The following is a 14,376-nucleotide window of genomic DNA, read 5'->3' on the forward strand; positions in this document are numbered from 1 at the left end:
CTACCTTAAGCTAGCAAAAATGATATCCTAGAAATCCTTTCCTTTATCAAATCTAAAAATTTGATATTTTGCAGGTTTAAAGTGCTGTTGTGCCTTCATCTGCACATTAGACAGTGAATGCCCTACTGTGTCAAGAAATCTTTTGATGGAAAAGCGTAATCTGATCCATCTTGCATATTGAAATTTGTTGGCATACTGGAATCTAGGTGGAAGATTCATATATGAATTTCATTCATATACAGCATTTTGAGATACAAACCCAACATTTTACAAACAACTGAGCGCAAAAGAGCACAGGGAAAGTGGAAGGCTTCACGTACTATGAGTTACCTAATACCTGAATGGTGGCATTTCTGAACTAGCGTAAAAAAAGGGAAAAACCCACTGGCTTTCCACTCTAGTACATTAAAATATGATACATTCAGACGATGTGTCCTCTGCTATACTTCACATCTTTCTATGAGCATTTAGAGCTCTGAAGGCCGAGTTTATTTTTGATTTAGGATGGTTTGTGTTTTTTAAATACTGTTTAAACTGTGTGTTCGTACTTACTTTATTGTCAGATAGCTAAACCAGGATACTTCTTGTGAAATCGGGAATTCAGGGAGCCACATTCTGCTGACTTTCATTCTGTCTAGTACTTAAATGAATTCATCACAGATGACTGACTCGAATCAATAGTGAAATAAACTGGAAAGACCCTGATGCACAATACAATCCATACCACGTATTGTATTTGGTCTCCTAAATGATCTTGAAATTTAAGGTATATAAAGGAATCCTGTTTAATCAGCTAGATATTCTTAAAATATGCAAAGAATTACTGGAATACACTGAATTCTGAACCTGTTAAATGATTTTCGCATTGACTAAAATCAAGACCTCCCTATTTACTTGCCTCGCTAGAAGGCTAACGTCCCCGCAATTCCTAGTTCCACAGGGACACTTGGTGCAGAAACCAGAATTTATGTGTTCTAAATCACCCTCTGCGTAAGGATATATCTCTCAATTACAAAAATTATATAAAAGGAAAAGGAAAAGCAGGTATCTAACCTGAAATTGTAAATAATATGGTCCAAACACCCTCCTTTCCCCTCCACTCACAGTCCTGCCACTGCATTACCTACAAGTATCTCCGAAGTATTTAAGCTCCACAGAGTAAATTTTGCCATCTCTTTAAAAGGTGTAAAGGAATAAATAATCTTAATTAACACACATCAGTGCATTTGCTCAAAATCTTTCATCACAGCATCTCAAAATAATAATTTGCCGATCTAAATCACAGATATGTCAGGGACCCCAGCAATTCACATTTTTGAATTAGTGGATTATTTCACTAAGGATTATTTTCCTTAAAGTGAAAACACTGTTGGAATAAACACAGTGGAAGCAGGTGCAAAGCTCAAACATTATAAATAGGTCAGTCCTAAGATGACTACATAAAAAAAAAATAAAAATCTGTGCCTCAGCAGGTGATAAATGTCTCAGGAGGATTCCATGAGAAAACAGGTAAAGTGGGACTATAAACAAGGAATAAAGGAAAAGAGACACTGATGTAATTACGAATGATGGAAATCCTTTCAGCCCAATGAATAACTATAAGTACAATGCTTAACTCTGCTTACAAAACAACATAAATCTTGTAAAAACTACCCAGCAGAAACTGCTAAATGGGCAAAATCTCTCTCTCATTATTCCTGTTGGACTGCTAGTTAGATTGCTGTGTCACCATGAGTCAGTCAATTATGCAGTCACTTTCACAATGGCTATTCATCTCAAATAATTATCTCTCTGCCTCATTTTCCAAATTTTGCAGGTTTGCTATTTTCTTATTTCATATTCCTTTTCTATGGAGCCTGTGATTCCAGTTTTTGCTCTTAGATAGCCTTCATCTCCAATGATTTCAATCTCAAAGTCCTCGGAAATTCTCATATGTCGCAGTCAAGTGTGAAAATACATCCCTTTAATTCACATAATGCAAAGATTCTGGAACTGAGTTGCAGCTAGAGAAATCACCAATTTCCATTTAAGCATAAGTTTGTTTTTTATTTACTTACTTTCTTTTTTTTTTATTTGATTTCCTATCATAATATGGAACTGTATGACATTTTCTTCTTCAGAAAGCATTACTTTGTTTTACATACATGACAGAAGTATGTGAAGAAGACAGTAATCATATGAGGATCTGTAGTGATCTTTTCTGTCTGTTTTACTTTTTTTTTTCTTTGGTGTACTAATAACCACTGATATATGTAACATGAACTCTAACATGGTTATACATTTATTAATCTCTTTTCATACAACAGTAATTCATCAATAGTTTTTTCATCTTTGCACTTCTGTTTCAAGTTGAAAAATAAAATAATACTAAAAAGATCTGCTGTTTTATTTTCCTTTCCATGTGAAACATTTAAGATGATCACTCTTTTTAGTTTTCAGGGATAATGAGTGCCTGTATTTCTGGAGAAATGGATTGTCAAATTGTGAAGTTTCATATGTTGTCTAAAGACATGGCATTCACAAACCATGACGTTTTTCCCTGAATAAAAACTCCCAAATTTTGACTTCCATTTTACTTAACTAGAGACAATATGCAATTTGTACAAGAAACTTCATATGTCACATTATGGGTGTTCTTGAATTGATGCATTTTGTCTGCTTTGCTTCATTTTGTATTCCCTTTTACATGTGGCATATTCTTTTCTAATGCATTCCTAGCAGTTCTACACAAATGTTAAGCCCAGTAAGTGTCTAAACAAATCTTCCAAATCTCTTGCTTCAGTGGATTTAAAATTTAGCTATATTGGCTCAAAATGTGAAGAAAATTTGTTGATTTCATTGTTGACAATGATCCACTTCAGTGAATGAATGGTCTGGACGACCTGTTCAGGCTGTAAGCTGTGACAATTAAATCAAACTGATCTTTTTATTAAAAATGGCCTCATATTACACAGTACTTCCAAGCTGGAGTTCATGACCACTTATTGTAGATTATATCAATGAATCAAGAACAAAATGGACTTAGTAAGTGCTTTTTCTAACATAACCCACCGGTCTGCTGAAATGGCAAATTCACTGCAAAAACAACTTTGGTACCATTCTGCTGCTTACGAAGAAATTCTCCATCAAAATGTGCAAAGTTGAATTATTATTATAACAGCTATTAAAAGGAAAAAACTATTTTACTTACCAAGCCAACTTCTGTTTAAATATACTGACACAAACACTGGAGGGACCGTGAAGAAATCTACTACTGAGTTAACTTCTAGCCAAAACCATAGCTTGTCATTGGCTGCTATGAACTGAAAAAAAAAAAAAAAGATGGGGAGGGATGAAAGAATCAGATTATGCTGATGTTAGTTGCAAGTATGTGCAATATTTTCCATTCTACAATGTTAAACTCCAAAGTTAGTGGAGAAGTAACTGATGGTTTTGGTCAGGCTAGAGAAAACTACATGTCTCACTGGAAAGAAATCTGTATTGTGTATTGCTGGATAACCACATTGAGATTAAAATGAAAGGTCTAACTAAAGAGACAGATAATTTATATGATAAGTTGTAATGTCTGTGCTAAAAACATTTACTCCACATTTATTAACAATGTATCAGTAATATTAGAAAAATGTAGGTAGGTATAAAATATTTCAAAGTATATCACCTTTGCTATAGCACACCAAGTATGTTGGCTGTAGTCTCATCCGGTATTTTCTGTTCACAGGTTTCTAAATACATGATAGTTTCCAAAGAGTCCCATTATCATCCTATCCAGAGTTAATCACCAGGATGACTCGTATAAGGCATAACTCAGGACTGCGGTAGGACTTCAGTCCTTCCAATTGTGCCAGGGATGAGGTCATTTTTCTCTCCTGACTACGATATCAGTGCAGGGAAACTGGCAAACTTAGATGCCAAGGACATCATAGTTTAAACTTGCCTATTCATCTGTGTGCTTAAATAAGGTCAAACCACTATTCGCATTCAACTAAAAATTAAAACATATGCTTTATACAAATAAGAAATATAAATACACAAATATTAAATTTTAGTGCATCATGAAGATATTTAATGGAGTGGTTTTACTCATGTAAGTCTTAAAACCTGGACTAATATATTTCAAAACAGCGCTTGTATTTTTTGAATTACAGACAACATTCTTTCTCTTTCTTCCAAAGCAAATACTGATATTCTCTATTTCATTCACTTTACCTCCTTGCTTTAGAATTACTTTAAAACTTTAGCACAAAACATTTATGGTGCATACCAACTTTGCTGGAATCCCAGATAAAATACTGGAAAGGGGACTCTGCTGATGTTAAGAATGTTGAAATCATACTTAAAAAGAAGATGGACAACATGAGCTGCATTTGCCTCAGAGAATATTCAAAACCAAAAATAAATTGACATTTTGTTAGTCTGTATTACTCAATATCAATGCTCCAGCATGAAAACTGAACAAAAAAACCCAGTTTCCGCAAAAGCTTTCAATTGCCTTCTGTTGAATTTAGAAGTAGCCAGAATATTTGGAACTTAAAGCTCTTTAAGGTGTCAGATCAATATTTTCATAACCTGCAATATATGTTCTAATCAGCATTTTATCTTTCCACAGGGCACAACCTTTAGGCTTTCAAAAAGGTTAAAGTATGTTATTCAACTATGAAAACAAAGTCTGTTGACTGTAAAGGCCACTCATACTTTCCTATGGAAGTATTTAAACATTATTCATTTAGGTAATTAGCGATTAATAAAAGCCCATTTCATTACAGAAGCAATGCTACTATGCTTGAAGAGATAACGTGTTCTTCTAGAAGAACTAGCCTAATTCTGTCTCCTCCAACGAAGGATTACTTCCATACTTGCCATATCTCTGCCAGACCCTATTGCTTGATTACGTGCTAACTCATGTAATTTGGGCTTAGTCTTCATCAGCAGTTTCCAGACTTCACTTCTGAGTTCTCATAGTTGGATACTAGCCAACAAAGGTTTTAAAATGGATGTATGTGTGTTTGAACACAAATATCTTCTAGAACTGAAGATATGCTATTATTTATATGATTTTGAGTTGCAACATCATACTGGGGAGAACAGATGTAGAAGGATGAGATTTTAAAATACTTCTTCAAATACTTTAATTTGCCAGTGAGTGCCTCACAGGACATATTTATCAGAAAAAAAAACCAACCTGGACTAAAATAGCTAAAGTTTTGAGATGCTTATTACATAACTAGCAAATTCATTATTGATCAAATTCTTACATCCACACATCCAGCTATCACTTTGTCCTCAGGAACTCCTGTTTAGTTCAGCAGGACTTCTTGGACAACTGAAGTTACACCTGTACTAGCATTTTAACATAGATAAGGAGTATTAATCTGAAGAGAATCCTTATCATCCCCACTTACCATACTTCAGTTTGCATCACAAAGGAGTTTTGGATAACACAAAGACTTGTTTCGGTTGAAACTAAAACTGAAAGAGGTATTCTAGCAGTGCATCTCACATACTGTAACTGTTAAAGCATATTCACTCAACAGGACCAGAGTGGACTTTACAGTACTCTCTCTCCCTTCCAGAAAACACAGTGTGGATATGAAAGTATTAGCATCAACTCTCAGTGTGTTCTCTCTTACTGTGCTTTGCTTCTTGATAATGTAGCCTAAGTTACTGCTTTAAGTAAGTAGGAATGGCCCACAAGTAATTTTATTTCTTTTGGTAAGAACGTACAACATTATCACTACCACAAAATTTACAATGCATTTGGATACTTCTAAAAAAACGGTTCTTGGAACTTTGCGATTACTGTGCACTGAATCTGTTACGTCAAAAAGTTAACCTGTATTGCAGGCCTGGTGGATATCTACAAAAGCTTGTAAACTATTGGTCTCCTTAGTGATCTTAACTGCTTATTATTATTACGTAAATGTTGTCAATTGAATGCATTTTAGAAATGAGTTTAATTTTGTCCAGCCATTGTAAAGTCAGGCTGTCTTCAAAGACCCTCCTTATCTAATAGCTACATTGCCTCCCTGACTCATTCTATCAAAGACACATTACTTACACGCAAGCCGAAGTAGAGTAGGAAGAACACATTGAAAGCCATGTCGATCTGTAATGTGAAATCTTTGTAGAAATTCTGGCAGGATTCTATTGGGCTATTTGAAAGAAAAAAAAAAAAATCGGAATAAATTATCAGTATATGAGTTTCTACTCTGGTGAGATTTTTATGCATTTCATTAAGGACCTTGATTCAGAAATCATATATCTGTTCTCCAGTCATTTACAAGATACAAGCAAGCATTTCAAATTAATTATTTCATTCATTCAGTTAGTCATTCGTACAGTCTTTATCTTCACCTGGTTCAGGTAATATCTGAGAATTAACATGCAGATACCTCTAAGAAAGGACAAGCAGGAGAGTATCTCAGGATTCCTTAACCCCACATTAACCCTTAAAGAACTGACTTCTTTCTATAAGAGACATACCTGTGAAACTTTAGGAACAAACCTAACAAGCACACAGCTACAGTGAAATATTACACAGTATTAATTCATGTCAAAATATAAAACCTTAAAAAAAAAAAAAAAAGTAGTTGCTTCGGAATACATTACCCATTAGCAACCTGGGGTACTTAGTCTTGTAGAATGCCTTGTTTGTAAGAAGTCGGTTTTGGTTTGTTTTGGTTTTTTTTTTTTCCTTTTTCTCACTTCTTTTTTGTGTATGGCTATTTAATGTACTTTATGTACAGTACTATGAGCTGAGTAGAAAAGCAGCATAGCCCACTGGTAAAATTAAATAACAAAATAAATTGAGGAATTTGAAGCAGTACTCTAAGGGTTAATTTCTGCATGCAGGTTAATTAAAATACCTTTGTCTGTGTCAAGCAGCCATTGCAAATTCTAGCTTATTATGCTTTATTTAACGGTGGGACAGGTCCAAAGCATACTCTATACAAACTGGTACTTTATAGATATACTTTTTTCTAAGAAAGGAGATAACTTCCACGAATATGACTAGTGATTTATTTGTGAGATTTCCAAAATAGGTTGGTGAAGCCATAGAACAATGTTGAAGTCACAGAACAAAATGAAAGTCATGTCCCAATATATGCTGATGTATATACTATATATACATAATGTCCCACCATATATACATGTATATACACACATATATTGCAAATGATCATGTATTCATTGCAACTGTAATAAAGTGAAAAACTAGAACATAGATTGTTTGATCATTTGGAACCCTAGAAAACATCATTTTAGGAAAAAAAGAAATTCTTTGGCTTCCCGTGTCAAATAAATCACTGTACGTGAATGTAATACCAGTTAGTATAGCAGTCGCTCTGCAAATATAATGCTAGACTGCTCAACAAGCAAGATTCTATGCATTATGAATGTCAGTTACCTAATTTAAGGCATAAAGGAAATTACCTGGGCTACCAGGTCATTACACATGCAGCCAAATTTTCCATTCCTTGTATACATTACAGGTCAAACAAGTTAAGTACAGCATGCCCTATCCTGTCTGTAGATGCATGAATGTATACAGTAAAATTCTCCTTGATGTACAATAGCTTTATATTTTAAGAAGCTTCAGTGCTACAGGAAATGATATTAAAAGTTTTTTAAAATGCTATTTGCAAAGACATTGAAGTTACGAAACAGTTCTGTTGTATTTCAAATAAAATTGATTTACAAAAGCAGGCAGAAGGAAAGAGAAGCCAAATGCATATAGGACGGAAGACAGCCCCTCATACTTTACAAATATGGCTTTAGCGACAAGAAGAGTGGATGTAATATGAAAACCCAACAGGATCATTTTATGTATGGCATTATTGAGACCAAAGGATTTTGTCAAAATAATGTAGGCTGCACACCGGGTCACTATGCACCCTATCAACAGAAATCAAGGAATTACAGCAGAAGCAGAATGAATAATCCTGCACCAACACAGAGGCCTGGACCCTTAATTCCAGGTTAGGTTTCTGTAAAGCTGCAGAAATTCACTGAAGCTAATGGAATTGCACAGATTTATAAGTAGGATAGAGAGCTTCATTATCTTCCTTTCCACAGATACTTGGTACTTGTCATGATTGTTAGATAAGGTCAGCTAAGGTTGCAGCTAACGGCCGTACATTTGCACCACTGTCCTTTACAAGACCTACAAGATCTGGCAAATTAGCTAATGCATAATACATCTTCATCTTGTTCGCAAAACACTTAGCAGAGCAGCGACCACAATCCTGATTTGGGACTTTTGTTTACCTAATATCAGAGCTACTTTTTTCTGCCAGTCCTATCCCTAAAGCATCCTTCATTTCAAAGATCATCTTTCTCTTTCAATTTCTAAGTTATACATTTCAAAGACAACCAAAACGTCCTTTCCTTTTTGTTTTAAATGATGATTTTGTCAGAAAGGCCTGTCACTAAGGCTAAAGAAATCATTATTTATACTCACAGGACGGATTATACAAGATTTTAAATTTTCCAAATTAAATTTTTGTGATATCCTTCAGTTTGGATTTCTTCTTTCCATCTGCAGCTCACATTTGAGCTGAGAGAAGAATATGGCCACTAATCTTTATCATTGCACCACTAGCCTGCTGCAGAAAGGAAGCCAATTTGAAACTCCTCTTTATATCAAGTCTCCCCAAAACAGAAGTGTTGTAGCTCTTAAGAGTTCCAGACAGTTGTGTGCTGGAGTGTCCAGGACGAATAATGTATTCCCTGTTTTAAACTAAAATCAGATGGCTTGTCCTATGGGATTTCATGCCTTTAGATCAGCGAAGGTTTCGCTTTTGCAGGAGGCAACAGACTGGTAGAAATGCTTTTATTACTCTGCTGTGTAAGCATGCTTCACTGTGAGTGTGATCTCAGGCATTTATACTGATAAAAACCAGGAGAAACTACACTAAAATCAATAGAATAACATTATACTAACAATGATAGGAAACATTTAACATAACTGGATAAAAATTACAGTAATTACATAACTCTAAACTCAATATTTATGAGCACTTTGAAAGAGCATCTTTAATTTGCTACACAAAAACTGAAAAAAAAACCACTGTAGCCATGACTTCTTGTGTTTTGAAAAGAAAAACTCATAGCACCAATTTTATTTTACTTAACTGTAGGGATATCCTGCTGAGAATCTATCAAGAACTATAATTCCCCTTTGCCCTGACATCTATTTATGTAATAAACTAAATGCTACCAGCAACGCCTGGGCTACACAAGAAAGATTGGAGCGACTGATGGTTTTCTTCAGGTCAACATTTATATCAAGTTATTATTTGCTGCAAGTATGTGCTTTGTGCTACAATTTAATATAAAAATCACATCTAGAGCAACAACAGTGGGCTTAGTTTGCCTAATCTGCAGTAAAGACAGAACCTTATTTGATTTTTTAGGCATGGACTACATTGTTAATTCTCTTCCTTCCTCTCCTGCTCTTTAAACACTGCTATTCGTTTCAGTTTCACATTACCTCTATTTACTTGTTCTGTTTATTATTACAGCATTTTTATAGTAATACTAGCAGCTATAAAGCCCAGTTATAGAGGTATCATAGGCATAAACTAGTCTAGTGAGCAGAAGCGACTAGAAGAGAAGTAACAAAATTACTTTAGTTTAACTTTACACATGATAGGGCAAACTTTCAACAAGGTGTTCCCGGCGTCCTTAAAGCTTTTCCACAATCGACACCGAAGCAAACATTTTATATGACACTTTTACCACAGCTGAACACTTGTCACTTCAATTCAAAAGTGTTTAAATAACTACTTTTGTCACCAGAGTCCTGGTTTCAGCTGGGAAAGAGCTAATTTTCTTTCTAGTGATTGCTGTGAAAGGAATGTCAATGACCCATATTGTTTTAGTTGTTGCTAGGCGATATTTATACTTCCCATAGAAGCTGAGAAGGAGCATAGATAGAACAACAGAATGGCTAATGGAATATTCCATACCATAAATGGGGCTTGGCCGGGGCAGAAATCTGAGGCAATACCTGAGGAAGATACCAATTCACTAGGTAGTGAGAGTGACTTCGGTCATTGTTATTATTATTCCTTTTCTGTTACTGTTCTATGAAGCTGTCTTTATCTCAACTCACATTTTTCTTTTCCTTTCTCTTTCCCCTCTTCTCCCTATCTTCTGGGGGAAGAGAGGGAACTGTGTGAGCCACTGTGTGGTCCTAGCTGCCAGCTGGGGTTAAACCACAACAATAAATTTATTTCATGTATGTATTTATTATTGTCACTTATTTCTGGTTCATTTGAAATGCTTCTAATGCATTTGAAATCGTTCTACTGGGATAATTCTTTGAATAGTCATAAAATGAGTGGGAGAGAGCAAAATATAATATATATTTTAATGTTTTCTGAAATTCTTTGTTTCTGCAAGTATATTAATATCAAACTTCCCACAGAAGAAGCCTTCATAGAATATTTCTAGCATTATGCAGTTGCAACACAGTTGCAAATATCTTGAGTGTTTTTTTCCTGTATCATTTTACCTCTTGATAGGAGCTGCAAAGCCCATTTCCAACTTCAGATCAAAGCCTTGGCATGACATCGCAGTCTATGCCACAGTGCAATCACTGCCATTATGACCACACAGAAGTAAGGGGAAGAAATTCTGCATTCATTAAGACCATAGGCCAGCTTTGCAATCATAGTGACATCTATCTAGGTGATTTTACCTAAAATGTTCTCCAAAATAATGGGAAAGGTTGTGCATACCCAATTTGGCACTTGAAATAACTGTCCATCCTGCAACTTACAGTTCTCTATTCTTTCTGTACAAGGAAGTGGACTCTTGTATTTTTGGCACGTCACGTCAGTCTGCTCCTAATGATTTTTGGCCTTTTTTTTTTTATTCTTCTTTTTAATGACAAGGCCTGCACAGGCTAAGATGGATGACAATTTTTATCTATGTATAATTATATATGAAAATGCGGAAGGGTAGTTTTAAGATATATTAATCTAGTGACATTTTGCCAAGTGTTTTGAAGATAAATTCTATGTAAAACATTCATAAACCACCACAAAAGAAAAAAACTTCTCCTGCAACTTCAGGAAAGTACTGATGTTAATATTGTATCACAGCTGCTACATCTTTGGAACTTTAAGAAGTTACTGAAACTTTTAGAAATTCAGAGAATTATCCTAATTTACAATTTTAATTTTTGGAAGTAAAGTTGTCTTCTGAATGGTGGAGGAAAAGCATTGACATTATATGAAATATATTTTAATTCTTAATAATAATTAAATAAAATGTAAATTCAAAAAAGTTGGAACTAAAAAAAAAATGTTAAAAACTTAACGTGCCCAAGAAAGAAATACATCTAACTGATACTACAAAAAATTAGGAAGTTTTTAATTTTCTCTACTCATGACAGTTTTTAGACTGCACAATAGTACATTATCTGAATAGAAACTGCACATTTTCAATGGACATTCAGAAGGAATGTCCACTGATGACAAAGAATTTTAAAATCAAATTATATTTATGTACAGAAATACTGGTAGAGGCTGCTAAAATATAATCAACATGCATAAATAATTGAGAGAAACCACTTAATATTTAGAAGCTCTTTAGTATCTCATTATTTAAAGACATTCCATTCACTTCTCACTTTCAAATTGTATTTGAATGCAATTAATATGTATTAATTTAGGCACATAAGTCTTCTTTGTTCATAGAACTGTCTATAGTGGTCTTTTTTTTTCTAGTCTATCTTGTTTTACTGGAAGCTCCTCTGTAATACTGAATTCCCTCAAATTTATTTATAAAACAAATCCAATTTTATGAAGCATAGAGTAAAAAATAAGTTTGGCACAAATTTGACATAACAGTGTCCATCTATACTCCTTTAATACATATTTTTAACAGTACAGAAAAAAAAGGGAGGTTATGGTTAGGCTTTCCAACTGTGTTTCAGTGATGTAGTGCGAAAGTAAAACTAAGGGAAAAGCCATATGTATCATTTATAAAAGCAACATACATTCAATGAGAATACTTTCTGTTACTTTAACTATGGTTTAGTTGTACAGATCGGAAGGAAATTAGCAGTTAAGACCTTCGTTACTGAAACAGGCATGAACATGTAGCAAAATTATAAACACAGATGCCTATCTGCTGTCAACTTAGTGAAACAAATACCATAATTAAAATAAATCAGCAAGACTAAATAAGAATCAAAGGTGTCAAACATCTCACAGAGTGACAGAGAGCGTAACAAATTTTTTCTTACTTCAAATGGCTTTCATTTATTAACCTTTAGTCACACAGTAAGAAAAAAAATGTATTTTTTTGCAGTATGTGTACTGATCTTCTACATGCAAAATGCCTTGGTAAATGACTCTATTTAGAAGGCCTTTCTTTGAGTCATAACATCAATAAGCTCATTAATTTTTTGATGGCAAATGTCTTCTAAATTACTTCACTCTCACTTGACATGTTGTGGTCCGCCACTGGGGAAGTTCTGCTACTAGCATTTTCAGTTAGCACTGCAGGATATGCAGGAAGAGCTAAATTGGTTTCCTTCCAAAAAAGGAAGGGCAGCCAGCTGCATCAGAACAATGCCTCTGAGAAGGCGAGGGGAAGACCCACTTGGCTCACAGCAGAAGTGCAGTGTAATCTGCTGCCACAGCCTGAAGTCTTAGGATCCATGAAACTGCACGGGATCACTATGTCCCTAGTTACAGCTATTTTCTAAGAGGTTTTGTGTACCTGGAGCTAGTGAGTGAAGGAGGAACAATCCCTTTCACACTGAATTTTGCAGGTAGTTATGACCTGATAGCCAAGGATGATGCTGTGATCATTTCCTGTATCTTCTCGTCTTGTCATTGACAATGATACACTTAAATCCCTTTTGACCCCTCAACCTCCTACTCTAAATCCCTAGCTAAAAGTTTCTCCTGTGCACACACATATACACACACAGGGAACTTTCTGCTTACAACACGTTACAGTGTCAAATCCTGAAGCTTCTTTTTTGTACTCATAGCTAAGATGCTGAGCATGCTTGGTTATGTCTCTCTCACCTTTTTTTATTTTACCTTCCTCCTGTCTAGACTCCCTATTGCCTATTACTTTATCATTCTTTTCCTTCAAAAAGCTTCAGATAAATATTCCTGCATAACTACTTGGGACTTTGCCAAGTACCTTTTTTTAATTTTCTATTCTGACTCCTCTTTGTTTAATGAATTAAAACGGATTTGTCTTTCCAGTTGCAAAAACTTTTCAACTTCAGCATGCAATGTGATGCGGTTTTGGGTTACTCTATCTTACTGTCTTTATTTCCATCTCCATTCTGGCCTTGTCTACATGTGGAGTGGCCTCTCTTCCTCACTTAGATATGCATCTTTCTCTTTCACATTCCTTTTGGAAATGCATTGCTGACCTTAGGCTCATACACACTAAGCCCTTTGAATTACATCAACAATCAGTATCCTCTTTGTTCAATTTTAAAGTACATACCAAAACATAAATCTGATCAAAATAAAAGATGAACTTCCAAATAATGTGAAATAAAGCTGTCTTCCAGGATTTCTTAGACTACTGCCTAACCTACACCTTATAAATTGTAAGCACTTCAATGGAACTGCTTTTCAGAAAAAAGCAGAAACAATGCAAGTGCCTGTCCTTATTTCCCTTTTCTACTTTCTACCACGACATCTTCTGTTATTCTTTAAAGTCTGACAGATCAAAAGCTGGCATTAGAATATTACCTTTCTATTTCTAACCTAATTAAAAAATGCATCATGACTCATCTGTTCTGCAGACGCTTTCTACAACTAAGTACTTTTATATTATCTCCCCAGCACACTTGGGAACCTTGACAGGTTTTTAGACTAATTTCAGGTAAAATTAAAGGTTTTCTCATCCTGCTTCAGAAAAAATCCAATGTCAGAAGAAATAAGCAACAACAAAACCAGATCAGTCAGTAATAAATTAGTACAGCAGCATCATTTAGTAAAGATTTTTCTAAGAATCAGAGCCAGAGACAATGTTTTTCTTTCTGATTCTTTTTACTTTTCTGAATCATGTGATACAGACGGGGGCATAAAAGGTTTGGTGGTGGGTTTTTTTCTTTGAATGTTAACATGTTTTAAATGTAAAGATGTATTAACAAGCTGTGACTTGACAGTTTTTAATGCCAAATAATTCAGTTTAGAAACTGAGACAGAAAAGGGCTTCCTGTGAGAAAGAGAGAAGCTCTTACTTTTAATTTTTGTCACATCCATGTATGAAATTAAGAGCCAAATTAAGTTGTTACAACTGCAGAATAAGGGTATACTTTCCTGATGCCCATCTCGGATGCACAAGATTTTGCCTGGCATAACTCTACTGACTTTTACAGAGGTATTT

The 14,376-nt window shown here is 34.8% G+C and overlaps 1 protein-coding gene across 36 annotated transcripts in view; it reads right to left on the reverse strand.

Moving 5' to 3' along the window:
* The window catches only part of KCNMA1 (potassium calcium-activated channel subfamily M alpha 1), a 508,587-nt gene that overhangs the window by 199,519 nt on the left and 294,692 nt on the right, over window positions 1–14,376 (reverse strand). For all 36 annotated transcript variants that reach the window (XM_063339500.1, XM_063339499.1, XM_063339492.1 and 33 more), the window contains 2 exons: window positions 6,056–6,149; window positions 3,191–3,302 (listed from right to left, as the gene is read on the reverse strand). In XM_063339500.1, the coding sequence (XP_063195570.1) occupies window positions 3,191–3,302; window positions 6,056–6,149 (206 nt within the window). The remainder of the gene's footprint in view (window positions 1–3,190; window positions 3,303–6,055; window positions 6,150–14,376) is intronic.

The sequence above is a fragment of the Chroicocephalus ridibundus genome, chromosome 6 (genome assembly GCF_963924245.1).
Source record: "Chroicocephalus ridibundus chromosome 6, bChrRid1.1, whole genome shotgun sequence".
In the NCBI taxonomy this organism is placed as follows: domain Eukaryota; kingdom Metazoa; phylum Chordata; class Aves; order Charadriiformes; family Laridae; genus Chroicocephalus; species Chroicocephalus ridibundus.